General features: G+C 50.9%; 3 protein-coding genes across 6 annotated transcripts in view; 1 reads left to right on the plus strand and 2 right to left on the minus strand.

Annotated features, from left to right (window-relative positions):
* Positions 1-12,022, plus strand: part of LOC122380632 (AMP deaminase 2-like) — a 39,742-nt gene extending 27,720 nt beyond the window's left edge. Inside the window, exons 6-14 of the mRNA XM_043363967.1 lie at positions 749-878; positions 7,251-7,448; positions 7,753-7,884; positions 8,369-8,532; positions 8,778-8,904; positions 9,050-9,213; positions 9,448-9,568; positions 9,837-10,046; positions 10,366-12,022. Of these exons, the coding sequence (XP_043219902.1) occupies positions 749-878; positions 7,251-7,448; positions 7,753-7,884; positions 8,369-8,532; positions 8,778-8,904; positions 9,050-9,213; positions 9,448-9,568; positions 9,837-10,046; positions 10,366-10,659 (1,540 nt within the window). The 3' untranslated portion in view covers positions 10,660-12,022. The remainder of the gene's footprint in view (positions 1-748; positions 879-7,250; positions 7,449-7,752; positions 7,885-8,368; positions 8,533-8,777; positions 8,905-9,049; positions 9,214-9,447; positions 9,569-9,836; positions 10,047-10,365) is intronic.
* Positions 12,023-12,077: 55 nt separating this feature from the next.
* On the minus strand, positions 12,078-18,593 carry LOC122380633 (rRNA 2'-O-methyltransferase fibrillarin-like). The gene is made up of 3 exons (XM_043363968.1): positions 18,428-18,593; positions 13,418-14,217; positions 12,078-12,781 (listed from the first exon to the last, which is right to left on the minus strand). Exons 1-3 carry the CDS (start codon positions 18,438-18,440, stop codon positions 12,617-12,619), a joined length of 978 nt encoding a protein of 325 aa, XP_043219903.1. The 5' UTR covers positions 18,441-18,593; the 3' UTR covers positions 12,078-12,616.
* A 5,056-nt stretch (positions 18,594-23,649) lies between these two features.
* The window catches only part of LOC122380635 (cyclin-dependent kinase inhibitor 1C-like), a 41,125-nt gene continuing 37,621 nt past the window's right edge, over positions 23,650-27,153 (minus strand). For 2 of the 4 annotated variants that reach the window (XR_006256361.1, XM_043363970.1), the window contains exons 2-3: positions 26,692-26,762; positions 23,650-24,450 (exon numbers count right to left, since the gene is read on the minus strand). Coding sequence is in view for 1 of the 4 variants with exons in the window: in XM_043363970.1 (XP_043219905.1) it covers positions 24,174-24,450; positions 26,692-26,762 (348 nt within the window). In the remaining 3 variants the exon portion in view is untranslated. The remainder of the gene's footprint in view (positions 24,451-26,691; positions 26,763-27,153) is intronic. The other 2 variants (XR_006256358.1, XR_006256362.1) reach the window with 2 other exon arrangements.

Here is a 27,153-nt window from a genome sequence, read left to right on the forward strand (position 1 = left end):
GCCACTATGTCGCCGACCACGGCCCTTGCCAGAAGTCGGCTCGGTACATTAGTACCCGCTCGGGCTACGACCCTGAGCGTCCCTCCCCGGTCGATTTACGACCATTGGAGGCCATTACCGACGTGTTCCGGTGATCGAGAACCGCCGCCCGGTGTTCGGCTGATGTTGGTCATTGTTCTCGGGACGACCGCCGTCTCTGCCAGAGTCGGACGATCTCTCCCCTCTCGAGGTCACTCCCGCCCTCCCTGGCACGGCTCCGGCTGTCGTCTCAGCAGCCACGCCACTCCCGGCCTAACGACCGTGACCGTCACACGGGCCGGGGAGGGAAGGGACTGTCAGCGCCTGACCGCGCTCTGCATAGGGGAAGAGGGGCGGGCTGTCAGCGCCTTATACCGCGCCTGTCCTGGGGGAGGGAATGCCAATGTCTGACCGTCCTCTGATCTGAGTAGGAAAGGGGCAGGGCTGGCAGTGGCCGCACTCTGTCTGGGCGCACTCCGTCCGAAAGGAGAAAGTCACATCAATAGCTTGGCAAAACGGGCCGCTAGAGGTCAGTCATTCAACTGTGAACTGTCCCATTTCCAAAAGGTCTTTTGGTCTTATTCCAGTCTAAGGCAGCTGGTGAGAAATGCGGAATGCCAGCCTGTATGTACTGCAGAGTAGACATCTATTGATTTGAGTGATTGAGGTAGTTCATAAATTCGACGGTGACGCCCGGTCTCCCTCCCTGTTTCTCTCTCTCCACCCACAGAAAGTCATTCTGCTACCGGCGTCTGACATACCTGTCGTCAAAGTTCCAGCTGCACGTGCTACTGAACGAGCTGCGGGAGCTGGCCGCTCAGAAGTCCGTCCACCACAGGGACTTCTATAACGTCCGCAAGGTTAGATAAGACATAGGGGAAAAGGAAATCGATACATGCGGATAAATCGGCTGCATGGGAGGGTAGACGGGCATTGACGCCGTCTAGTCGGTGTGCACTGTGCGTATGTTTGCATGTGCAGAGGTATGAGGCAATACTCACAATAGTCATATACTTCGATTCAGTTTCACCGCTTTCACGAATGCATCTTGTTAGATCCGAATATTGAGGCGCACCCTGATGCCAAAGCCAGTGTCAGCAGCCGGGCCCACACAGCCCTAATTTTGTGGTCTCGGCCACTTGTGGTGTCAGCAGGCGGTTGTAACGGCAGCCACATGTGGTAGCCGCCGGTAGGTTTTAGACTAACACAGCGGCCACTGATTCTGTTAGCGTCTGCCAGGCGTGCGTTTGGCGGCTGTTCATCGGCAGAACATCGGCAGAGTGGATTCCGTGGACCGCGATATCGTGTCTTAATATATTCCTGCCCGGGGCCGGGATGATTCAATAAATGTCACCGAGGTTTTTTAGCGAAAACTCCGAGGGCCGTTAGGCCCGAGGTGCTTTTCGCTAAAAAAGCGAGGTGACATTTATTGAATTCCCGGCCTTAGGGCTGGAAGGTGTTTCCCATACCCATGGGCGTAGGAACGGCTGGAACATTGTGGGTGCATGGGTGCAGAAATCCAGCCATGGCCGGTGAAGCGGGGGGGGGGGGAGGAGGGTAGGGAGCGATACCTGAGCGAAGGCTCGTTACGAGCTTTGAGGGGGTGTAGGTATACTAGAGGTGGCAAGATGTGGACCCGAGGACCCGGTCCAAAGAGCCAGTCTGGACCCATATGGGTCCAGACCGGTTCCTGGAAATTTTCTGACGGGCCCAACCGGGTCCTACTATAAACTATACATCTGGCACACTACACATTATTGCAAAATATGAAGTGAATGAAGTGAATGTTTCTTTGCACACAGTAGCTCACCAGTATAGCGCCTTTTGGGGCGACTAACGGAGCGAGCGAGGGGGTGAGTCTTGCACGTGCGAAATTTCGAGGGGGTACCTCCAACTGACTTGTGCACGGCACCCTACTGACCGGTTTCTAGCGATGTGCCAAATTTGAGCACAATCGGCCCAGCCGTTCTCGAGATCTGGGAGCGGCACCCTGCACGTGCGCACGTGCAAAATGGGTCCCAACTGACTTGTGCACGGCACCCTACTAACTGGTCCCTAACCGTGTACCAAATTTGAGCGCAATCGGTCGAGCCGTTCTCGAGATCTGGAAACGACCCCTGCACGTGCGCACGTGCAGCAGCACCCCAACTCTGGCACATGGATATGCAGTGCCTAGTCGGTGCCTACCTACATGCCAACTTTCAGCGCAATCGGCCAAGTAGTTACCGAGATATTGCAACAATTACAAAACTGACACCTCTTCGTTTTGCACGTGGCACGTGCATAAGGGGTCACCCAAATGCATCGGGAATAGTCCAATACTTGGTAGAAGGAATGAAGCTACCCTACAAAAATTACCGCATGTAAATCGGTCAAGTGGTTGCTGAGATATAAGCCTCGCAAAAGCGTCCGCACGGCCGGCCGGCCGCTCATACTCAGAAATTTCCGTTAAAGGGACCCTCCCACCTTCAAAAAAGTTAATGAATTGGCATGAAAGAGATGTCCCTTAGTTCAGAAAGAGCGAAAACGAATATCTACCAAATTTCACCGAAAAATATTCACTGGTTTTCAAGATATTAGGCTTTTACTTTTGTTTACTTTTTGGGATCTCCCCTGTCAGGGGCGGATCCAAGGGGGGGGTCACATGGGTCATGGCCCCCCCCCTTGAGGCCCGGGGGCCCAAAGACCTGCCAGGGGCACCACCGGCCTATCAGAGGTATCACAGTCCTGACAGGGGCACCACAGGACCGCCAGGGGCACCACAGGCCTAGCAGGGACACCACGGGCCTGGTGCCCCTGGGCCCTGACAGGACTGTAACGCCCCTGACAAGCCTGAAGTGTCCCCGGTAGGCACGTGGTGCCCCTGACAGGCCTGAGGCGCCCCTGCAAGGGCGGTGGTGCCCCTGGCAGGCCTGTGGTGTCCATGGCAGGCCTGTGGTGCCCTTGCTAGGCCTCTGGTGCCCCTGACAGGCTTGTAATGCCCCTGGAAGGACTGTGGTGCCCCTGGGCCCTGACAAGCCTGAGGTGCCCCTGACAGGCCAGTGGTGCCCTTGCTAGGCCTGTGGTGCCCCTGGCAGGCCTCTGGTGCCCCTGACAGGCTTGCGGTGCCCTTGGAAGGACTGTGGTGTCCCTGGGCCCTGACAAGCCTGAGGTGCCCCTGACAGGTCCGTGGTGCCCTTGTTAGGCCTGTGGTGCCCCTGGCAGGCCTCTGGTGCCCTTGCTAGGCCGCTGGTGCCCCTGGCAGGCCTCTGGTGCCCTTGCTAGGCCGCTGGTACCCCTGCGCCCGGAGAGGACTGGTGCCCCTGAAAAGTCTGAAGTGCCCCTCGGCAGGCCCGTGGTGCTCCTGACAGGCCCAAGGTGCCCCTGAGAGGCCGGTGGTGCCCCTGGCAGACCTCTGGTGCCCCTGGCAGGTCTGTGGTGCCCCTGGCAGGTCTGTGGCGCCCCTGGCAGACCTGTGTTGACTGGTGCCCCTGCTAGGTCGCTGGTGCCCCTCACAGACCTGTGGTGCCCCTGGGCCTTGACAAGCCTGAGATGCCTGGCTATGACAGGCTCGTGGTGCCCCTGATAGACCAGTGGTGCCCTTGCTAGGCCTGTAGTGCCCCTGGCAGGCCTCTGGTGCCCCTGCTACCCCTGCGCCCGGAGAGGACTATGGTGCCCCTGAAAAGCCTGAAGTGCCTCTCGACAGGCCCGTGGTGCCCCTGGCCCCTGACAGGCCCAAGTTACCCCTGCGAGGTCGGTGGTGCTCCTGGCAGACCTCTGGTGCCCCTTGCAGGTCTGTGGTGCCCCTGGCAGGCCTGTGTTGACTGGTGCCCCTGCTAGGCCGCTGGTGCCCCTCACAGGCCTGCGGTGCCCCTGAAAGGACTGTGGTGCCCCTGCCCCTAGGGGTGCTCATGGGCCCAACAGGTCCGTTGTGCCCCTGACAGGCCTGTCGTGTATACTTGCTAGACCTGTGGTGCCCCTACTTCCTGGCAGGCCTGTGGTGCCCCTGGCGGGCCTGTGGCGCCCCTACAAGGCCGTAGGTGCCCCTGAAAGGTTTGTGGTGTCCCTGGAAGGACTTTGGTGGCCCTGACAAGCCTGAAGTGTCAAGGACAGACCCTTTAGACGCCAGGGTCAAGTTCGTCGGACTGACAACGATTTGCTTACCTGATAACGTTCCTGGTAAGTACTCACTACTCAGCGTCCACAACATATATACATTATACACATAGCATCTATGCACATAGCACATTCATATATACTTGCTTACAATTGGTAAATGTGGTTGTGGCTAAGAGTTAAGATTCTGACTAAAAATAAAAAATAAAAAGAAAAAAAACTGAAAATGGGGGCACCACCAAAATGAAGTGGACGAAATCCGTTGAGTTTTTAATTTTGGGTATAGGTAGGGGCACCACTTCGATTCATGACCCTCCCCTTGGAGTTTTCCTGGATCCGCCCCTGTCCCCTGTTACTAGCGACTTTATTTGGAAGCAATAATTTGGCAGCCCTAAAGTGCGGCAGACGTTGCGCGCAAAGCAGCGTATACCACCACGTGTTAACGATGGTTTTAGTCTAAGATTTAAAAATCGTTAGATCTCCGCTGACGTCACAAATTCTAAGGGGGCATTCCAATGCATTAGCCCCTTAGAATCCGAAAACTGCAAGTTTGAAATTCCATATCTTCGAATTAAAGCATTTTTCGATGTTGTGAGTGCCCAAACCGGTATTTGCAGGTCATGGCCACCAATTTGGCTATCTCAACTCAAAACTAATGTTAAGGTGGGAGGGTCCCTTTAATCTAAGGAAAGACTACGCTCGCTTCGCTCGCTCCTTCCGGTTCCAACTAAGACCGGGTCCGATTGGTTCCAGAAATGTCCAGCCGGGTCTGGTTCGAGCTTAGTTCCCAAAATTTTCATTTTTTGCCACCTCTATAGTGTATCCATGTCGAAAAGGTACCGACCGGTAAGTGCATTTGGAAGCATTAATTCCCTGCATGTGTAGGGGGTTCGGATGAGCTCCTCCCCCATGGTGTTTCGCAAATAACTCGCGCAAAAAGCGACCGATCGCGACGAAACTTTAATTTAAGCACCCTCGAGTTGATCAGTCTTACACCTATGAAAATTTCATGACCCAGAACCATAAGACCTTTGACCTGTGTGTGACCTGATTCTCGAGACAATGTTCGGCCGGAATCGCGATTTGGCGTATGTCAGCTCACATTATCCGCGCGTTTCCATTCTTTTTGTGATCGTAGACGTCCAAACATGTGAAATGATGTTCGTCCCAAGGTTCCTCCCACACAACAGCTTCACTTTACGCAGTTCTAGCAGGTCCCGATTTTCCAGAATTTTGGAACATTGACCTGACCTGAAAGGTCAATCAATGACCTAGGACCTTAAAATTGGGTATCATCGGCATCCTCTCGTCACGGGCAACACCCTCGTTTTTTCCGCGAAGCTCTAGCTCGATCAGCCCCCCCCCCCCCCTACACATTAGAAGCTGGAAAACGCCGCACACATGCAAGGGTTAATATTGCCAATATTGATCACCGCAAAAAGTAAAAGCGGCCAACTTAGCCATTTTCGAAGATATCGGGCTAAAAGTTTTGACAGTGGGTAATCGGCTCGATATGTGTTCAATCACATGCTCCATTTCCTTTTTTTTTCTTCAGCACAAATGTAAGTTTTGAAGACCATCATTGAAGCAAATGCTTCGAAAGATGGATAGTTAGTGGGCAACATATCCTGAATTTGCCGTGCTGCATGGAAAGTAGTGTTGATGAGAAAAGGGGTTTTTGGTTCAGATTATTGTGGGTGCAGAATACATTGTCTGCACCCACTGGAGAAATATTGTGGGTGCAGCTGCACCCTTGCACCCATGGTTCCTACGCTTATGCCCATACCTGCCAAAATGCTCACAACTATAATTGATAGTGACTACGTTTCCATGGGCAAGGGGATTCGTATCCGGATCAGTGAAGCCGCTACTGATCCGGATGACTGGGGCCGTTTCCATGGGCAAAGCCGGTACTGATCCGGATCAGTGAAATAAGAGCTCAGCCGCTACTGATCGGCTTAGGAGGGACGAGTATGGCGCACTTTGGCAATTAATAAAAACTCCAGCTAACATTTTTGCCTGGTCTTGTGCAAAAATCGACTAGGATCTTCCGTCCTGAAGATTGGCTTTCTTTTATCATACCGATAGCAAACTCGGCTATTGGGAAAATCTTCCAAACTCTCTACAAAGTACAATAACTAATTTTTCAGTTCGATTCATGTTAAAAAATAAAAATAAGCAAATAAATTTACATAGCAATTCGTCCGTCTTTCATTACTTCAGAAAACGTTTCGGGCGACCCCGAGTTTCGAACCCGAGACCTTTGGCTCAAAAAGCGAAAATCATACCGCTGCGCCACCGCGGCGCTCTGCCGCCATTGTCCTAAACTTATATATGAAAATAGTTGACAGGCAAATGATGCAACATCGAGAAAGTCTACATTTGTGCTGTAAGGGATTACACGGGTAATGAAAAAATGCTGGAAAAGATTGCAAAATTGATTTGCCATCTAACAGCAACAAATAGATTAAGAATATTGGCACAATAGACCTTAGCAAGATAACTGATGGGAGGATGCTGTTGCGCAACGGAATGCTTGGACACCGTGCAGGAGGAATGCACAAACAAATATCTCCAATGGTTTAAATCTTTAATACTTTAGCCCAAATTTTGTAACATATCATTCTAATAATAGTATAATTTAGATAAAATATTTCTAATGTGATATATGCTTCCAGGCCCATTAAAACAATTAACATGAAAATAAGAAAATTAAAAAGTCAAACATTAATCCCTATCGTAACGGCTCAGCTTCTTTCGAAGCTGGATTAGAATCCGGATCAGCGGTAAGGGATTACGGGTGTTTCCATGGGCAGCCTAATCCCTTACGAGGCACTGATCCGGATCAGTGATGCCCATGGAAACGGGGTCAGTGACGTCAGCAGCCGTGTGGTTCAACGCGTTTAACCACACCCCTTGAACCACACGGCTGGCAATATTAAAGCACTGCATTAAACTTTGAAAAGTGTGGTACAGTGCACGTGCCATTAAAATGCCTGGATGTCTCGATTTAATCATGCAATGTAGCAGGTATGGGAAACACAAAAGCCGAATGCACATGACACTTCTTGAGATGTGAGGGACGCGAAATACCGGGGATTCAGTGAACCGACTGACCGTCCTCTTATACCTGTCAGGTGGATACGCACATTCACGCAGCGAGCAGCATGAACCAGAAACACCTGCTGCGCTTCATCAAGAAGATGATGAAAACCAACAGCGAGGAGATCGTCTGCCTCAACAAGGAAGGCAAACAGATGACGCTGCGGGACGTCTTCACAGAGATGAACCTCACGCCGTACGACCTCAACGTCGACATGCTGGACGTGCATGCGGTGAGGCCCTGGACTCTCGGCTCTCCAGCTCAGCGTTGAATGTCATGTGGCGCATCATGAAATTCTGCTGTCTCAATGTTAGCCAGCTGTTGAAGTTGGCAAATAGCAATGCGACGTTGCTAAATGGCCATTACCAAACAACATCGTATGTATGACGGGGTTATAGTCACATGTAATTAGCGTAATTGAATTTCAATGGACACTTAATTACTCGTGTTGTGCCGTTTGCGACCAACCAGGTGCCCACAGCCCTCCGATCCGCCTGCATTGTTTTGTCTGAGGATGTCCTGTGCCCCGACTGCAGGATCGCAACACGTTCCATCGGTTCGACAAGTTCAACGCCAAGTATAACCCGGTGGGCGAGAGCAGCCTGCGAGAGGTGTTCCTCAAGACGGACAACTACATGAAGGGACGCTACTTCGCCAACATCATCAAAGTAAGTCTGACGTGTGGCGTGTCTCCTCTTCTTCCTTTGGTGAAACGATCCCTCGTCGAAAGAAGCTGTCAGCTTTCGAACTTTTCGTTGAGCATATGTGACCAGAGACGTTTTTCACCCCGAGCGGTTCTTCTTACTGCATGAAAGACACTTTTCCGAACTGCTTCATGCCTTAGCCACTCCCCGAAATGCACTTTCTCGATGCGAGTATCGACTGGCACCTCTTCCTAAAAAAAAAACTGTTGGCGAAGGGGGATGTTTTGGAGTCCCCTCCATATTAGCATATTTCCAACCATCCACGCCCACCACGCACTTGAGCCTAGCCCATTGACCCTTCTACCCACTACCGACTCCTCCCTCTCCCTGTGACGTGTGAGGGAGGTTACCAAATGTCCAACCACCCAAACTCATTCCCCGTGCGCAGGAGCTAACCAAGGCTGAGGATTTCACCCATCACTGACTCTCCCTCCCCCGCTCTGCGCAGGAGGTTTGCGCGGACCTGGAGGAGAGCAAGTACCAGTCAGCCGAGCCCCGACTCTCCATCTACGGCCGCTCTCCCGGCGAGTGGGACAAGCTGGCCAAGTGGGCCGTCGACAACAACGTCTACTCGGATAACGTCCGGTGGCTGGTGCAGACCCCGCGGCTCTAGTGAGTGACCTGTTCCAGACGCCGCGGCTATAGTTAGACTAAGCATGTCCAAGAGTCAAGACTCAAGAACCTAAATGGTTTCGGTAAACCAGAGAAACTCGAATCATTTCTTTTTTGTTTTCCTCAGAAAGGAGATTTTGCATTTCAACTTGGTCGATAATAAAGCTAAACAAACAAGTGTTTTCCAAGTTTGATGACGGGTCGGTAACAGCTGACTGATCGACTCTACCCGTTCCTCTAAACAGCGACATCTACCGTTCCAACAACCTGGTGAAGAACTTCGGGGAAATCATCAGCAACATGTTCAAACCGCTGTTCGAGGTGTCGCTTGCGCCGGCCTCGCATCCGGAGCTGCACAAGTTCCTCCAACACGTAAGTATAGGGCCTCTTCATCAGCTTTTGCCAAGCCTGTCTTTTTGGTTCATTGCATTGCTCTCCCAGTGGGTTTAGAACGCCGTATCATCGAGATGTCGCCCAATTCGTGTAGGAAGGCTCACACCCTTGATTGCCTCGGCAGCTGGTCGGCTTCGACTCCGTCGATGACGAGAGCAAGCCGGACAACCTGCTGTTCGACATGGACTCTCCGCCACCGGAGGAGTGGACGGGCAGCGAGAACCCGCCCTACGTCTACTACGTCTACTACACCTACGCCAACATGGCCGTGCTGAACGCGCTCAGAGAGTGAGTCCTGAACGTGCCGGCGGAGCTCTCGCAAACTGAGGGACCGTGTTGATTAATTCTATTTGTGTGCGAGTTAGCATAACGCTGTACTTGCTATAGGTACAGGATAAGCGGTGTGCAACCAATTTGATTTTGATGGCGTGTTGCCTTGCCCCAGCTACACATTGCCGGCATATCTTTCCGAGACTTGTTTGTTTGCGTTGCTAATGTTCGTCCTGTGCTCGCTTTGAACAGGGAGCGTGGCCTGAACACGTTCGTGTTCCGGCCCCACTGCGGAGAGGCCGGACCTGTGAACCACCTAGTCTCCACCTTCATGATGGCGCAGTCCATCAACCACGGCCTCGGACTCAGAAAGGTCAGTGACTTTCCCGCCGGACTGAGGAGATGCCGCTGCCAGAGCGGTGCCCCGAGGGCGGATCGATGAGACGGGCAGTTTGGCGGGCTGGTACGGTCCCTGCTGTTTAATGTATTCATGAAAAGAAATAACGTTAAGCGCCGCGGGTAGTATAGTGCTATCTCATTTTCAGCTGTGTGCCGACCTGCCCGTGTATCGGATTGCGTTACCTACTGCCCTGCGGTCTGTCGGTGTGCATTCAGTGACTAACCCACCCGTGTACCCCCAGGTACCAGTGCTGCAGTACCTGTACTACCTGGCCCAGATCGGCCTGGCCATGTCGCCACTCAGCAACAACTCGCTGTTCCTGAACTACCCGCGTAACCCTCTACCCGAGTACCTGGCACGCGGCCTGAACGTGTGCCTGTCCACCGATGACCCGCTGCAGTTCCACTTCACCAAGGAGCCGCTCATGGAGGAGTACAGCATCGCCGCCCAGGTGAGACGCCGAACGCCGCACTTGCAGCAGGTTATCCGTTTTTCACTGCAATCCGAGTGAATGCGACTGGCCATCCTGACATGTTAATTCCCGGTCGTTTCATGAGACGACTTCTTGACTTCACCTGACCACTCACCGACGGACTAGGCGTTGGACTATTATTGACACTCCTCCCCAACGTCTAGCGAACAACTAGCCCTCCTCTCTGGTCGCATCTGACTGCCTGCCGATCGGCGGGTGTAGGATTTAGGATTACGTCAGTCCTCCATCTACCGATGACCCTCTGTGACCTCATCTGACCTCACTCTCCGGCCGGCAGGTGTGGAAGCTGAGCTCGACAGACATGTCCGAGCTGTGCCGCAACTCGGTGCTCCAGTCGGGCTTCCCGCACGAGACCAAGCAGCACTGGCTGGGGCCCAACTACACGCGCGAGGGCGTGGCCGGGAACGACGTGACGCGCACCAACCTGCCCGACATCCGGGTGTCGTATCGCTACGAGACGCTGCTCGAGGAGCTGTCCACCATCTTCCAGGGCGTGACACCCGACCCGGTGGACGAGGTGCAGCGCTACGTGCAGCGCCGCGGCGAGTCGTCGGAGCCGGTGGCTCGCTGAGCGACGGTGGCGACACTGGCGGAAGGCCGAGCGAGGCTGGGACCTTAGGCGGATCGCTGAACGACCCCGGAGACCCCCGATCTCTGCTGAGCGACACGTGCGACCGCGGCGGACCGCTGAGCGAGCTCGGCATCTGCCCTACGACCTCCGGCGTCTGCTGAGCTATCCCAATGTCTGTTGGTCGACCTCCAACGTCCGCTGAGCGGCCCCTTCGGCAGGCTGAGCGACCACTGTGGCAACTGGCAGGCTGATCAGCCCCGGATCACGGTGGTGAAGATGGCGCCCGGTACTGACCGTCTGGTCTAGAGATTCGACGGCATTCGACTCAGCGGACTGAGGTTTCAGTCATTCTCATGTGCTGTAGTCCTTGTTCTCTTTACTTTGCCAGGTATAATCATGCGTCTAGAGATGTATTGACGGTGCTTGCCCCGCTGTTTTGTGCAGATTGTTTCCAGTCTTTGTCATGACTCCCTCGCCCTTTCAATATTACTTTTTCTGGGATGGCTGTCGGGTACCTGCAGGTTCATTTTTTATATGGTAATCATTACGTGGTATTATTTAGATGTAGTTTAGCGAATGGAGCTTTGCATCAAGTGAATGAATCAGGAATGTGTTTCATACGGGAACAAGCTGGCTGACTAGGGAGGTATGGAAGCATGAAAATGACCAGACCACAGCAGATATTCTCTTATGGATAGATGTGGCACTCACTCCTGAACAAATATAACTTCCATGAAACCTGCGAAGAGTTTAATAATAATTATAGAAGATGATTTAAAGTACCATCGTGTTAAATAGATATTTACACAGAAGAAATATTATAACTAATATTTTCTGCGGTAGATTCGGACGATCTTGACAATTAGGTTTGGATACGCATCAAGCGAAGTTCGAACCACGTTTTACACCTGCTGATTAGTCGGGTCGTCGTCTACGCCTGTCATCATGTCATGTCAACTATCGTCGACGCCTGTCAAAATCTTCCTTTACAACACGCATGCCACTTGCCAGGGTGAGAGAAGCTGCCCAAAAAGCTAATGAATGAGAATGTGTTCGTGCGATGTGTTCTGTTTGTGTAGTTGTATGTGGGCGTTGTACTATATTTTACGCATAAAATACTTTTTACATGGCATGTTTACTTCTATGTGACACCACAAACTCGGACTGAACCATTACGTTCTGCGCCCATTTCTTTGACTTGAGTAGATTTAAAGTTATCCTAGTCTTGATCACAAGGGCATGCGTCTAGCGACGACTATTATTGTATTCAATCACTGACGCAGCGCGGCAATGACCGTTTTAGAGAGGAGAGGGACGGTCGCTTCCCGCGCGCTACTACTCAAAATAAATGGCAATCTATAAACTGGTGTTTGTCTGAGGAAAAATGGCTACGAATCAATACGGTGCACACACACCACCTTACAAATCCAGTGTATATTTCACATTGTGTGTGATAATGTGGATGAGACTGCGCCACTGGGATGTGGCACGCTGCGAGCCCTCGCCCCATCAACAGCACAGCACACGGGGCAGGGCTGGCCCGACCAGAATGCATTAGGGACTGAGACCTCGCCACAGCTGTCGTAACATTTGGACGCGGGGAACTGAGGCCACCAGTCTCTACGCACATACCTGAATGTTTGTTAAATTCTGTAATCGGTCGTAAATGTTCAAAGAGTGGGCGTGACCTCACCGCATCGAACGGCACAATCCACGATGATAAAGAACGCACGCGACACCTCTCACCCTAACCACTCCGCGCAGGATCCCTCACATGGCAGTCAACAACCATCCTCGGCTACCCGTCCCGGGGAGGCGACGGCGGCCATTCGTACGGCCCGCCCGCCGTCCCGTGGCGCCCCAACGTCCACCCCTCGCCCTCCCAGCGGCCCGGGGGAGCCGCTGACCCCTGGCACACACCCACCGACCACGGCAGCAGAACAGCGGCAGCGGCGGCCTACTTTTTGCCCGGCGTTCGGTAGGTGCCGACCACGACGGCGTGGTCGCGCTCGTACGGCTCCAGCGTCAGCTGCTCGGCCGGCTTCAGCTTCTCGGCCATCAGCTTCTTGACCTCTCCGGCGAATACGGCCTCGGGTGCCGCTGTGCTGTCGATACAGTTGGCCTGCCGGGCGGACAAAGGACGGAGAACGGTCAGCATTATAAAAAAAAATCTTCAGACAGAAAATATAGCTAGACGCGGAAACTGTCGCAACCAGGTACAAAGGAACAATGCAAGCAATTTGAGCATAATAGTTAAATATTTTTTGCGTAGGGATGGAGTGCTATGCAATATATAATCAATCAATTACGTAATCACGTTAGCAAGTAGGCACTATCGCGTTACCTTCAGAATATACCGTCGCACACACATTATGACCAAATGAAAACAATGCTATCAATACTGCAAAACACTAAGCAGGTAATAGTACCTACTTTCCTTGGAGGAAATCGCTCATGAAAAAACATATAAACGTGGGAGAGCGCTCGAGTGGAAAATGTCACTGTATAATACCGCATGAAGCAACAAATCACAAGATGGAAACGATCCCAAAACCCATAAAGACATTCGTATTGTTATCGACATGATACCTCAAAATATGCTAGTTTAATATGGATTATATAGCATTATATTGTTAGATGTCGTCAGCATTGCAAACAATGTGAAAAGCAACTGGTCGCCATCGCAGTTTTGCTTTGGCTAGCTTACTTAGACGTCTTTTACCGTTCACCGAAATAAACTGCAATACCGAATCCTCACCTTGATTGAGATAACGAAGTGTCCACCGTTCTTGAGGAAGTTGTGCGCGTTGATGGCGACGATGCGCGCCTGATCGGGCTGCGCCACGTCAGCGAACACGCAGTCCACCATACCGACCAGCATGCGGTACTTGTGCGGGTGGCGAGCGTCCTCAATGATCGGCACGATGTTGTTGCGCTTCTTGGCCACGTTGATGAGATCGCGGCCGGAGCGGTGAGAGAACTCTACAGCGTAGACGAGTCCCTCGGGACCGACCACGTCTGACACGTGAGAGACCGTGGTGCCGGAGGCGGCGCCCAGGTAGAGCACCTTGCTGCCGGGAGGCATGTGCACCGCCTCCACACCGCCAAGAATGGCCGCCGCCAGCTTGGAGCGGAACGGGTTCCACACGCGGTACTCGATCTTCTCGCCGGCCGTGTCCGGATTGTCCACGGAGATGCGCTTCTCGCCGTAGACGCTCTCGCCAGGCACCATGTTCAGGGTGACCAGCGCGTCCTCCTTGCCGCGCGCGATGAACACTCCCTCGTGACGATGCGGCTCGATGATGACTGCCTTTCCGCCGCGCATGCCTCCGCGACCTCCGCGGCCACCACGCCCGCCACGGCCGCGGTCACCTCCGCGGCCGCGGCCCCGGAACCCTCCCCGGTCGCCGCCGCCCCGGCCGCCGCGGAACCCACCGCGGTCGCCGCGGAACCCACCGCGGTCACCGCCGCCACGGCCGCCCCTGAAGCCACCGCGGTCTCCTCCGCCACGACCACCGCCGCCCCGGCCCCGGAAACCACCTCCGCGCGGAGAGAACCCTGCCGGAACGAACAACAAAGGCTGTCAGGTAAAAACAAAGCTTGCACTTATCGAAATTAACCCCGAAAATGAAATGTTGCTAAAAGAAAGGTTACAAAACATGAACCAGACTCAAGTTTTATTTAAAAGAGGTCTTTAGAAATTAAAGCCTGAAAACCTAAATGGCTGGTATTACGGTAGGATGGATGCGGCATTTCTATTCATAACACTCCTGGTCACCTGATAATGGGTGGCGGCATAGAAAAAAAAACTAAGCTTTAAATCATGAAATTTGATCTCAAACTTTCAAAGCAAAATTGAACTTCGATGCAGTGTTCTAAGACACACATATAGGCATCACAAGTCATAATGTCATTTAGGGAGGAGTAAGTTTTGAAGGTTGTATGTCTGTGAGAAAATGTACCATTTCTGAAATATTTATATTGAATACAGTTCCAATCTGGCCTGTAGTTCAATGTCAAGTAAATTTCCCAATGAGAATAACTACATGTAGCTCTCAATGAGAAGTAACTACATGTAGCTGTTATTTGAATTGCTCCAGCTCATATATACAGAAATCTGAAACTATTTCTGGAGGGGATAGCCTGCAATTTGTGGGTAGAGCAGCACCAATATATGTAGGCTGATAGCCTGCAAACTCATGATGCAATGGACAAAAAGCTATAAATTGCTTCTTCGACAATTTGACATTGTGCATCATCATTCTAAGATTTAGAGCAGAAAAGTTGAAACCTTAATTATGAACTAATAGTTTGTGATTGTAATAAGACAATTATGGCCAAAGAGTGAGGCACCCCTGAACCTAGCAAATGCATATCCTCTAATGGAAATGCTGCTCAAAACAATCAACAGCCAGATCATCCCTTATATTAGTTAGGTAATAGTTAAATGTTAGTGAGCTGTTTATGCTCACCATGGTGGGAGCAGTTATCACCCACAGCCAGTTAGCCAGCTGATTATTACAGATTGTGTGCAGCTTTAACACGCGCAGTGGAAGGGTTGCGAGTACTACGCCCAGTGGAAGGGGGCGGATGTCCCCCCCCCCCCCCCCGAGAGCCTGAAACAGACTTTCCGCGTTCAGGAAATCGCATGCGAGAGCCTATTCAAATACATTGTAATTATTCTCGCATCAATCGCATCCGGGAGGTACGTGCGATTGATGCGAGCGTGCTTCCATGTATTTGAATAGGCTCTCACATGTGATTTCCTGACTGCGGAAAGTATGTTTCAGGCTTAAGATCTCAGCTCCCACTAGAGCTAGAAAGACAAAATTTGGAGGGTAGGTGCAGGCCCTGGGGAACTCCGTGGTCAATATCTTCAAGGTCAAATGAGGTCAAATATGGTCAAATCTTCCATATGAACGACTTATTTGCATTTACACGCCGATAGCTCAAAAATTTACCGGCTGATTTTCTTTTTTCTTTTACTATACGAAAGAACAAAAACAAATTGTAAGTCAGAATGAATAACTTTAATATAATGCCAAACTAAAAATTTCCACATATTCTATTTAGAGCCCTAAGGTTACATCCTGCCCCGTTTGCTTTATTTCAAATTTTCCATCATCTACAATCATATGGTGATTAGAAAGCAACAAAGGCATCGACGCCTCACGTTTGCGAAAACATAACATTTTTGCAGGCAAACCTTGATGAACTAGATATCTCAATGGTGCCAAGACTCAAAAATGGTTATCAATGTTAATAAATGTGCCATCATGCGTATGTCTAGACAAAAAATGAATATAGCACCTAAATACTTTTTGAACAGCGAAGAGATTAACGTTGTTCAAGAATTCAAGTACTTGGGAGTGCATATATCTAGCAAATGTAGTTGGCAAAAACATGTAGAATATGTCGCTGGAAAAGGCAACCAAATTCTTCGATTCATTAAAAGGAATTTTAGAGACTGCCCTCAAGCTGTGAAGGAAACTGTTTACATGTCACTAGTCAGGCCAATTTTGGAATATGCAAGCTGTGTCTGGGACCCATGTGGAGAGGGTTTAAAGAAAGAAATTGAGATGGTTCAAAGACGTGCTGCGAGATTTGTGTTGAACGATTACGAGAGATATAGCAGTGTTGATGAAATGTTAGAAAAAATTGGATGGAAAACTTTGGAAAGGCGACGTAGTGAGTCTCGACTGTGCCTTATGTTCAAAATGTTCAACGGTGAGCTATCGCAGTTATCCACAGAACTCAACAGCATCATATGCCAGCCCTCTTATGTTGGTAGGCATGATCATGCGAAAAAAAATAGAATGGTTCAGTCTAGACTTCTCCCTTACCATCATTCATTCTTCCCTCAGACTCCCACGTAGTGTGGTTGAAGTCAATTGTTTCAAAGATTTTCAGGAACTTTTAAAGAATTGACTGGCTAAGCATTCCAAGATGTACGAAATATGAAATTATTGTGTTACCGTGATGTGACAATGTGTGTGATATCTCAGTAGGCGGAACTATGGTCAAGCGTACCCATTTTCGGGAACGCATTTTCGTTCCCATGCTTGGGAACGATAAACCCAAATATGGGAACGCCATGTAGGCATTACTTAAAACAAGAAAAAGAACCGTTAAATGACGTCCAAAAAATATAAAACGATCGTAAACCGCCTGATATTTGTCTCAATATTGTTGGGAAAGAGTTTGATATTGTAAGGCCCATCGTAGTTTCTAATCGCTCCCCTATTTCTAAAGCAATCCATCATCCGGGCCGCGAGCCCAAATTTGGGAACGCTCTCGTACACTGGCGCTGCAAGCGTTCCTTATTATGGGAACGGCGTACCCAAAATTGGGAACGATTTCACCGACGCCTTTCAGGGGCTCTTTTCATTAACAAGCATAACGTCCAACGCCGCAAATTATTGTTAACGCAACAATCATCAGATGACCTTTCCGGCAAGACCGTCGCATGTTTCGCCCGGTCTTCTGCGCTTTTATTCCCGTCGATCTCGCAGCGGGCACGCCCCCTCTGCAGGATTACGTAATTCACAACGCTCAGCGATGTTCAACAAGGTCTTCCATACCTATATCCACCATCCGCGCCGAGGGTGGAGACATGTCAAGCACCTGTCTGTTTATCACCGATAGTTGACGAGCACAAGGAAGTATCCAAAAATGGGAACGCTGAATATGTTACACCCTCAAAACACATAGTCCCAATGAAAATCTAGTTTTTTCCTTTCTTAATGAGTGTAAGCGGCAAAAAGCCTGGTAGGATGGGCACGAGGAATTATCGAAATCAGCATAAAAATTATAAATAAGCCACACAGAGCGACCTATATAAGAGAACTTTCCCCAAAACGATCATGCTTAGAAACACGGAAGACAAAAACCACGCTCATGACGCTCCTTATAAAACAACACTAAACAGCTAGCATCCAAAAAAAATATGTCTTCCGGGCTGATGAAATACAGCTGAATAATTTTCAACCACTGAAACTGAGTTTACAACAGTAGTTCGGTAAAATCACTGACGTTCCACGCGGTCGTGCGCCCCGACACCAAAAGTCAACAATATTACCTCGGGACTGTCCGCGTGTTCGCTTGCATATGTCAGCATCGGGTGTCGCTAGTATGAAACTTCGTAACCAGGCGAAAATTATTATACTTGACCTCAATATGTAAAAAACGCTTCATTTTCCTTAACATTGCATGTTAAATGTAGTATAACCCATGTTTTCACCATTCCGTCATTTCAAAAAATCATTAAAAATATCATTCCACGGTCAATTTCCTTGTTCAACGGTCAGATTAAAGATAATTTTATAGAGACTTAGTATATACTTAAATTAACGTGCACTTTTTTGAGACGTGGTGCACTAATGAGTTTTAGTGGGCGAACGGCCGAAAAATTACCTTGCGTTCTCATAAATGGGAACGCCCGTTCCCATATTTGGGAACTCCGTACCCAAAAATGGGAACGTTCCTATATTTGGGTACTCATGACCATAGTTCTGCCTACTGATCTGTGAATGTGTATGTGTAGCATGCTATTTTCATGTACAAGTTACAACAACGTAAAGGGTAGGGTGGTTTAATTTGAATGGGGTGGGGTGATTTGAGCATGGTTGGTCCGGATGGGATTGTGGGAGGGGTGCTGGACCTTACATATGCTTTAGATAGAATATCGATAGTTAGGTACTACCATCACCAGGGCTTTACAGCATTTGTGATGTCTGAACTAATATACGAATAATAAAAAAAAATATACCTGGAACACCCATTCCGTCAGCTGTAGTTTTAAACGACTCTTGAGGACGAAGCTGACGATATTACTCCAACTGCAGACGTAAGTTTTCAGAAATTATGCACCATAACGCCCGAGCTCCTCCATTCAACTCAACCGCAAACAAACGAGAATGGCGTCTCGGCCGCACATGGCAAATGTAGTATGTGCGTCATATTTGTAAAGATCTTTCCCACGCGGACAGCAAAAATAATAACTCATTTTTTATTTTATTGACAAAAGCCAGAAAGTTCAAAGTGTTTCGGAAACAAAAATTTCAAACACATCATTCATGTTATTTGGTTAAAAAAAACTTACAGTTTAACCTGGAGAGGAATACTAAAATTCTTATTGGATTAGAATGCCTGCACTAAATCAAAGCATGCTTCTCTGTGTATATTATTCTTGTATATTGTATTGATAATTGATATTTATAGTCACCGTGTACATTATGTGGTAAGTTTTATTATATAAAAAATATGAGTGGTGAGCCGATGATGGGTCGTTTTTCACAGTTGACATCAAAAGCAGAGAAATAGATAGAAGGATATGACACTAACCCTAAGTCGCTAAAAAAATAAAATAAAAAACAACAAAAAAGGCCGATCGCTGCTAAAGCATCAGCAGATAAACATTTAGTCTCAAACGTGCCTGTCGTGTTCCCTCCGGCCTCCTGCACTCGCGTCATCACTCATCGCGGTGTAGCCGTGCGGCTCTGAAGGTCCCTCACGCCTGCAACTGGCTACGGGTGGCTCCCTCAGCCCTCATCAGGAGCTGCGCGCTCCAAGGAAGCAGTCCGCATGGGATGTGATTGGGATTACCCCCTGGGCGCGGCCGGGTTAACATTCACTAGCAAGCTCGCTCGCCGGTCGTGGGACAGTATGGACTATGGGGACTTACGCATGCCACGGCACGCTGTTGTTTTGTTTTTATTGCAACACTAGGTAGTGTTGTTATGTCTGACTTTGTCAAGGCCCTATATAGGATTATATTTATACCCAGGCTCCACTACGCGTTTTTCCGTGCGATTTTGCGATAATGCGAGGATGCAATGCCCTTGGCCATGCCAGGAAATGTTCGTCTAGTGCAAACGGATGCGCTGAGCCACACTGCGGGAATCTACTATTATAACCAGGGCTGCGGAGTCGGAGTCGGAGTCGGAGTCGGAGTCGGTCGGAGTCGACAGTTGTGACCGGAGTCGGAGTCGGAGTCGGAGTCGGAGTCGATTTTAGAAACCCGAGCCGGAGTCGGAGTCGGAGTCACCGAAAATCCGTCGACTCCGCAGCCCTGCTAGGTCTGCGGAGTCGGAGTCGGGAGTTGGAGTCGGTCGGAGTCGACAATTCTGCCCGGAGTCGGAGTCGGAGTCGGAGCTGGTTTTTGAAAGCCGGAGTCGGAGTCGGAGTCGGAGTCGCCGAAAATCCATCGACTCCGCAGCCCTGATTATAACCCTCGCCCGCACATGGGGGGGGGGGTGGCTGCTACCCCACCCCCCAGGTAGTCTTTCTGTTCTGCACTCAACATTTTTAGAGCTAGAAGGCTGATTTTTTGTATAGCTGCTTCTCTATCCTTTTTTGATGTCCACTGAAAATTTCAAGTTTCTGTGGTTTTTGGTTTCGGAGATATGACCTTGTTTTTCAGGTCATGTCATGACCCAAATGGCCAATTCTCAACAACTTGCGTTGGCTATGGGCCTTGTGAGCTTTTGACACCTTGATTTCGGCCTTTTTTGCCAGTCTTACCTCCAACCTATCATGGAACATGTTGTTCGACGATGTACAGATGTCAAGGTCAGGGTCAAGGTCAACCTAGGTCATCTAAGATAATTGCGTTTTAGCAAGCGAAATTTACTTTTTGTGAATTTTTTTGGCTGCATTTTTGGTAAAAGCTTCCCAGATCATGATTTCATGTAATGTGGACACATAAACAATCGGTGCACACATCAGTAGGTATACACACAGACACACACAGACATACAAACACATATAATTGACCTTGACCTAACTTGACCTGAAATGACCTCAGCAGCAAAAACCTGGTCGGGTAGTGTGACAAAGAGGTTCTAGCTGGCTTGGCACCAGAAAACGGCATCGTCATCGGTATATGATATGCAGCGCACTTGATATCCAACGGTGACCCAAAACAGCAACATTTTTTAGTTTGACCTGACCTGGAAGGTCAATGACTGACCTGAGAAGGTAAAACTGGGTATCATTGGATTTGTCTCTTCCCAAAGAATCTTTTTGGTCTTTACCGCTAAGCTCTATCTCCAACAGGAACGAAATGGCGCGGGGGGGTGGCAACCCCCCCCCCCCCCCCCATGTGCGTTCTAGGATGGGAAAATGGCATGTGCGGGCGAGGGATAAATGTCACGCAATATTGCTCTTGCATTATCGCATTATCGCAAAATCTCACGGAAAAATCGCGTTGTGGAGCCTGGGCTTTAACCCACGCCCCGCTGGGGGGGGGGGGCAGAATCTGTCCCCTCCCGTTTTTCGCCAATAACTTCTTAACGCGTTACGCCAGGAAGTCAATCTTTCAGTACCTTATCATACATCAATTTGACACGTTCCCTGAAAATTTGAGCGAAATCCGTCGGAAATTTTTGAGAAATTGACGTTTTAGTGACGTCATGTTCGCCATTTTCGCCTCAAAAACGGCAAAATTTCCAACGCCGCTAACATCTTCATTTTTAAAGGAATCAAGACGTAACAAAAAGGTAAAACGTATTTTTACTTTGTCTATCAAATGGCTATCTCCGTTTTTTAAAAGTTTTGGATTTTGGCCCAATTTTTTTCTAAAAAAAACTGAATACATATCAGAGAAGTGGTCTATGTGCACCTACATACCAATTTTGAGAAGAATCGGTTCAAAAATGTGGGAGTTATTCAAAATTTTATGACGTCACGACACACAAAATTTTTGAAAAATGATTTTGTTTTAAGTTCTTGACCTTGTACAGTAACTAAAATAGCACCATTCGATTCGCCGTGAAAAACTGCATCAGATAGACACGTTTTTAGGCCTTAACAACCAACTTCAAAATTTGACCTCACTTGACCTGACCTTGACCTGACCTCAACCTGAAATTCATCCAGAGGTGGTCCATATCACTTATTGAGTGTGCCTATTGAATTCTATGAGTAAAATGACCCATAAAACATGTGTCGCACATGCCCTTTTCTATATTTTGTTTTTGGTGACCTGACCTGACCTGACCTGACCTTGAACTTGACGTTTGAATGACATTATATGCAACGAATATTGTCTTGGTAGTCTAAGAACACGTTTTGGGCAAGCAGTCTCAGTCCATTCTTCGGCAACTACGGTGCAAGGCCAATACTGTAGAAACTTGTATTTTGTACCCTTGACCTGACCTTGACCTGTCCTCTGACCTACTTAAGCAAAAAAAAATTAGGGCTCTTAAGATCCGTCTTGTTGAGAGCTTTCGATTGCCGTTTTCCCCGTCTTTCTACGACGGTTCGGAAGTTAGACAGGGGGGGGGGCAGAATCTCCCCCCCCCCCAGCAGGACGCGTATGGCTGAATAGCCCAGCGGGGCGCGGGTTAACCCTCGTCGGCCGAGGGGGGGGGGGCATAGGGTTTTTTTTCGCGATAGCTCCGAACACGCTGGCGATAGAGAGCTGAAACTTGGCCTACCTGGCCTTTGATTCCAGCCCAATCTTTTGACACCAACCACATTTCTGGGTCAGGTCAGGTCACTGACCTATGACGTCATAAGTGAACCTCTGCACGGTCTTGAGATGTCGCAACTTCGCAACGCCCTAACTGACAGAGGGGCTCTCACAGGGAAATGAAACTTGCAGGATTTAGTATCCATTACGAGTACAACAACGTGTATATCTCGGATTTTTCCTAAAGGTCATATGAGGTCAGGTCATTTTCGTGACCTCACCATTATAAGTCAATGGAGAAAAATGAAAGCTGCTATTCTGGCGCCGGGGAACGATCTCCAACTACCTCAAGCACACAGAATCGTGATTTGATGCACTCCTTGCTAGGTTAGATGCGTCACTTTTGCAATGTTGACCTTTCGTGACGTCATTTATGACGTCATCAAGGTCATATTAGTTTTTCCCGATCAAATTGAGCTAGCGAGTCGGGAAAGCCACCAATGGACTCAGGAAAACCTGCCCAATCGAATGATATGCAACATGACCTCTTCCGACCAACTTCGTGACCTGGGGGCGCTGACGTGACCACGACCCAGCCAGCAATTCGCTTGGGCTAAACTATGGCAAACCTCGGGCAGCTTGGGCTTAGCTTGGGTTTGCCCACTCCGGTCAAAACCAATGCATTTTCTACTTGGGCTGACCTTGGGTATGCCACTGCTATGCCCGAGTGTGGCCAGCTGCAGCTCAGCCCGACATCCGCCCGCGCAATCAAGGCAGGCTCAACTTGGGCGGAGCGCGGGCTGATCAAGCTGGCTGTCTCCTTTGGCTAACTGGAGTAAAGCCGGAGTTAAGCCATACTTGATCGGCTGTTCACGCATGCGCATTTCTGCGCCAGTCACGTTTTGCTCGGGCTTACATCGGGCTACCGCCAATCGTCGCACAACTAGGGCTAAACTACGGCTATCCGGAGCTCGCAGAGCGGGCATACCTCCGGCGGAGCATGGGCTTAAGTCGGCGTTTTTGTGTCATACGCCGACTTTAGCCCAAGCCTTAGCCGACTTTAGCCCTACTAAAATCTCGGGCTAGCCGCACTTAAGCCTGCTTGGGCCCGGAGTAAAATTGCTGGCTGGGGACCTGAGGTCAACACCCTAAGTTGACCTGACCCAAACAAAAAGTATATCATTCGACGCGCCTGAGCGAGGCGAACACGATGCTGCCTAAATCGCGGCTTGCGGCCATTTTTTGCGAAGTTATTCACCCAAAACGGAACCGTACCTTGGGACACTTGACCTGACCTCAGAGGTCACCGGTTGACCTAGGACCTTAAAATCGGGTACCAATCTCTGCGTCTCGTAACGGCGCACACGCTCGTTTTTTTTCCGCGACGCGCTAGCTCCACCAGGGGCGAAACAGCGAGGGGGTCGTACCCGCCCCCCTCCCCCTCTCGGCCGGCGCGTATGTAGAAAACCAATAGGTCAGGCGAGGGTTAAACTTCAGGATTCTCCCGATTACCCATGTCAAAAAAAAAACGCGTAAACACGGTTTACGATATACCTACTGTTCAGGAGCAAACACGATTTAAAACATTGATTGATATATGTATTCGCACATCACTCGCATACTGCATATAAATACGGAATGACTTTTTGGCGACGTCATTAGGTGCAAGACCAGCGCGCTACAGTGCGCTGGTCTGGTACCGATGGTGTTTTGCACGTGACTCTAGGCCGCCCTGGCTTTTCAGGCGAGAGACTTATTCAAATGCGAGATAGCTACCAATTATAAACACAAGGTTTAAAGAGTTAAAATGCATTGAGTTTGCACTTAAATGACAAGATCCACAGCGCCTATGAGAAAACATCGGATGATGTATCAGATGCTTCTCCGGTATTTTCACAGGTAAATCAGGCATCATATGTCCGACGGCAGCATGCTCGCTGAAAGGAGGGACTCCATTACTGGAACATGTTTGGTGGCACGTGTAGTGGTTCGCTCGGCGCTGTCGCCTGCTGTCGCGTCAGTGGCCGCTGTCGCTGCCTGCTGCTAACTTGCTGTGGATGCCACTCGTGTCGCGCTCCAGAACCCGCCCTCAGAGCTGTGCTTAGTACGGCAGGGGCACGTTCAGCTGCCGGTAGTGGAAGTGGTTGCTCTGCACGGGCACCGGACGCACGCGCGGCACCGGCACCGGCACGGGCACGGGGCGCACGCGCGGCACGGGCACCGGCACGGGCACCGGGTCCACCACTGGCACCGGGTGCGGCACGTTCTTGACCAGCGTGCGGTGGACGAAGCGCTCCACGGGCACGTTCTGGACCACGGGATACGGCTCCGGGTACGGCGCCGCGTACGGCCGCTCGTGCACGTACGTGTCGATCGGCCTGAAAACGACAACGGAAATACGTTAGCTCAACGACAGCCGTCTGAGGGACTGACGCAACCACAGCCCGGCACAGAGGGATGGAGGCTGCGGAGGAGAAGCCATTCTCTTCTTCGCCGAGCCAGGGGCGGATCCAGGAAAACTCCAAGGGGAGGGTCATGAATCGAAGTGGTGCCCCTACCTATACCCAAAATTAAAAACTCAACGGATTTCGTCCACTTCATTTTGGTGGTGCCCCCATTTTCAGTTTTTTTTCTTTTTATTTTTATTTTTAGTCAGTATCTTAACTCTTAGCCACAACCACATTTACCAATTGTAAGCAAGTATATATGAATGTGCTATGTGTATATATGTTGTGAACGCTGAGTAATGAGTACTTACCAGGAACGTTATCAGGTAAGCAAATCGTTGTCAGTCCGACGAACTTGACCCTGGCGTCTAAAGGGTCTGTCCTTGACACTTCAGGCTTGTCAGGGGCACCAAAGTCCTTCCAGGGACACCACAAACCTGCCAGGGGCACCTACGGCCTTGTAGGGGCGCCACAGGCCCGCCAGGGGCACCACAGGCCTGCCAGGAAGCAGGGGCACCGCAGGTCTAGCAAGTATACACGACAGGCCTGTCAGGGGCACAACGGGCCTGTTGGGCCCATGAGCACCCCTAGGGGCAGGGGCACCACAGTCCTTCCAGGGGCACCGCAGGCCTGTGAGGGGCACCAGCGGCCTAGCAGGGGCACCAGTCAACACAGGCCTGCCAGGGGCACCACAGGCCTGTCAGGGGCACCAGAGGCCTGCCAGGGGCACCAGAGGCCTGCCAGGAGCACCACCGACCTCGCAGGGGTAACTTGGGCCTGTCAAGGCACAGGGGCACCACGGGCCTGTCGAGAGGCACTTCAGGCTTTTCAGGGGCACCATAGTCCTCTCCGGGCGCAGGGGTAGCAGGGGCACCAGAGGCCTGCCAGGGGCACTGCAGGCCTAGCAAGGGCACCACTGGTCTATCAGGGGCACCACGAGCCGCCTGTCATAGTCAGGCATCTCAAGCTTATCAAGGCCCAGGGGCACCACAGGTCTGTGAGGGGCACCAGCGACCTAGCAGGGGCACCAGTCAACACAGGTCTGCCAGGGGCGCCACAGACCTGCCAGGGGCACCACAGACCTGCCAGGGGCACCAGAGGTCTGCTAGGGGCACCACCGGCCTCGCAGGGGCACCTTGGGCCTGTCAGGGTCACCACGGGTCTGCCGAGGGGCACTTCAGACTTTTCAGGGGCACCAGTCCTCTCCGGGCGTAGAGGTACCAGCGGCCTAGCAAGGGCACCAGAGGTCTGCCAGGGGCACCAGCGGCCTAGCAAGGGCACCAGAGGCCTGCCAGGGGCACCACAGGCCTAACAAGGGCACCACGGGCCTGAGTGTCAGGGGCACCTCAGGCTTGTCAGGGCCCAGGGACACCACAGTCCTTCCAAGGGCACCGCAAGCCTGTCAGGGGCACCAGAGGCCTGCCAGGGGCACCACAGGCCTAGCAAGGGCACCACTGGCCTGTCAGGGGCACCTCAGGCTTGTCAGGGCCCAGGGGCACCACAGTCCTTCCAGGGGCATTACAAGCCTGTCAGGGGCACCAGAGGCCTAGCAAGGGCACCACAGGCCTGCCATGGACACCACAGGCCTGCCAGGGGCACCACCGGCCTTGCAGGGGCGCCTCAGGCCTGTCAGGGGCACCACGTGCCTGCCGGGGACACTTCAGGCTTGTCAGGGGCGTTACAGTCCTGTCAGGGCCCAGGGGCACCAGGCCCGTGGTGTCCCTGCTAGGCCTGTGGTGCCCCTGGCGGTCCTGTGGTGCCCCTGTCAGGACTGTGATACCCCTGATAGGCCGGTGGTGCCCCTGGCAGGTCTTTGGGCCCCCGGGCTTCAAGGGGGGGGGCATGACCCATGTGACCCCCCCCCTTGGATCCGCCCCTGCGCCGAGCAAAGACGTTATGGCGAGTCCGTGAAGGCGCCACTCAATGGCTTTAACTCAGGATAATATGTATTTCGTCTGAATGCAACTTGTCCGCGGCAACGCAGATTTCTATACCTATTTATGAAATTTAAATTACATTTTCTATTTTGCTGAGTGCTTGCGCGGTAATTGTGTGCTGCGAAAGTTACCACAGTCCAGAGACTCATACGGTTTCCTTAGCATGTTCTTTGAGCTGAGCACACGGCTCGGTCGCCGCTGTTTTATACAGTCGAACTGGTATGATTGGACTCACCCAGACGGGAATGTGGGCCCGTAAAAGGCAGAGGCACAGCCGGCTGCCGCCGCCACCACGACCAGCGTAGACTGGAGAGAGCGGGGAGAGAGTTAGAGAGGGAGAGGGGGCGACGAGTCAGCATAACGCGGAGCCTTGCGACATTCAGTGGGGCTGGTACACACAGCTGGAAACTTTGTATCTAGATCACAGACTTACCAGAACGCAAGAAAACGGTTGAAGTGTGAAGCTCAATAAGCTAATGGCATTAGGTATTCGACTTATCAATTTGGATAAGTGGATGACTCGACAATGTCTACGAGAACCATTTTACCCCTACATAAGGTGAATTCTTAGGTGTGCAACGTCGATAGGTAGGTACTGACAGCTTGAGCTTCGGCTGTCTACACAGTTCTACGTAGTTCCATTGCTGGCTGCTTAGTCAGCCCGTTGTTTAATTAATTACCCATCACCAGCTTGTCT

This window comes from Amphibalanus amphitrite, unplaced genomic scaffold (assembly GCF_019059575.1).
Source record: "Amphibalanus amphitrite isolate SeventyFive unplaced genomic scaffold, NRLGWU_Aamphi_draft 000102F_arrow, whole genome shotgun sequence".
Taxonomy (NCBI): domain Eukaryota; kingdom Metazoa; phylum Arthropoda; class Thecostraca; order Balanomorpha; family Balanidae; genus Amphibalanus; species Amphibalanus amphitrite.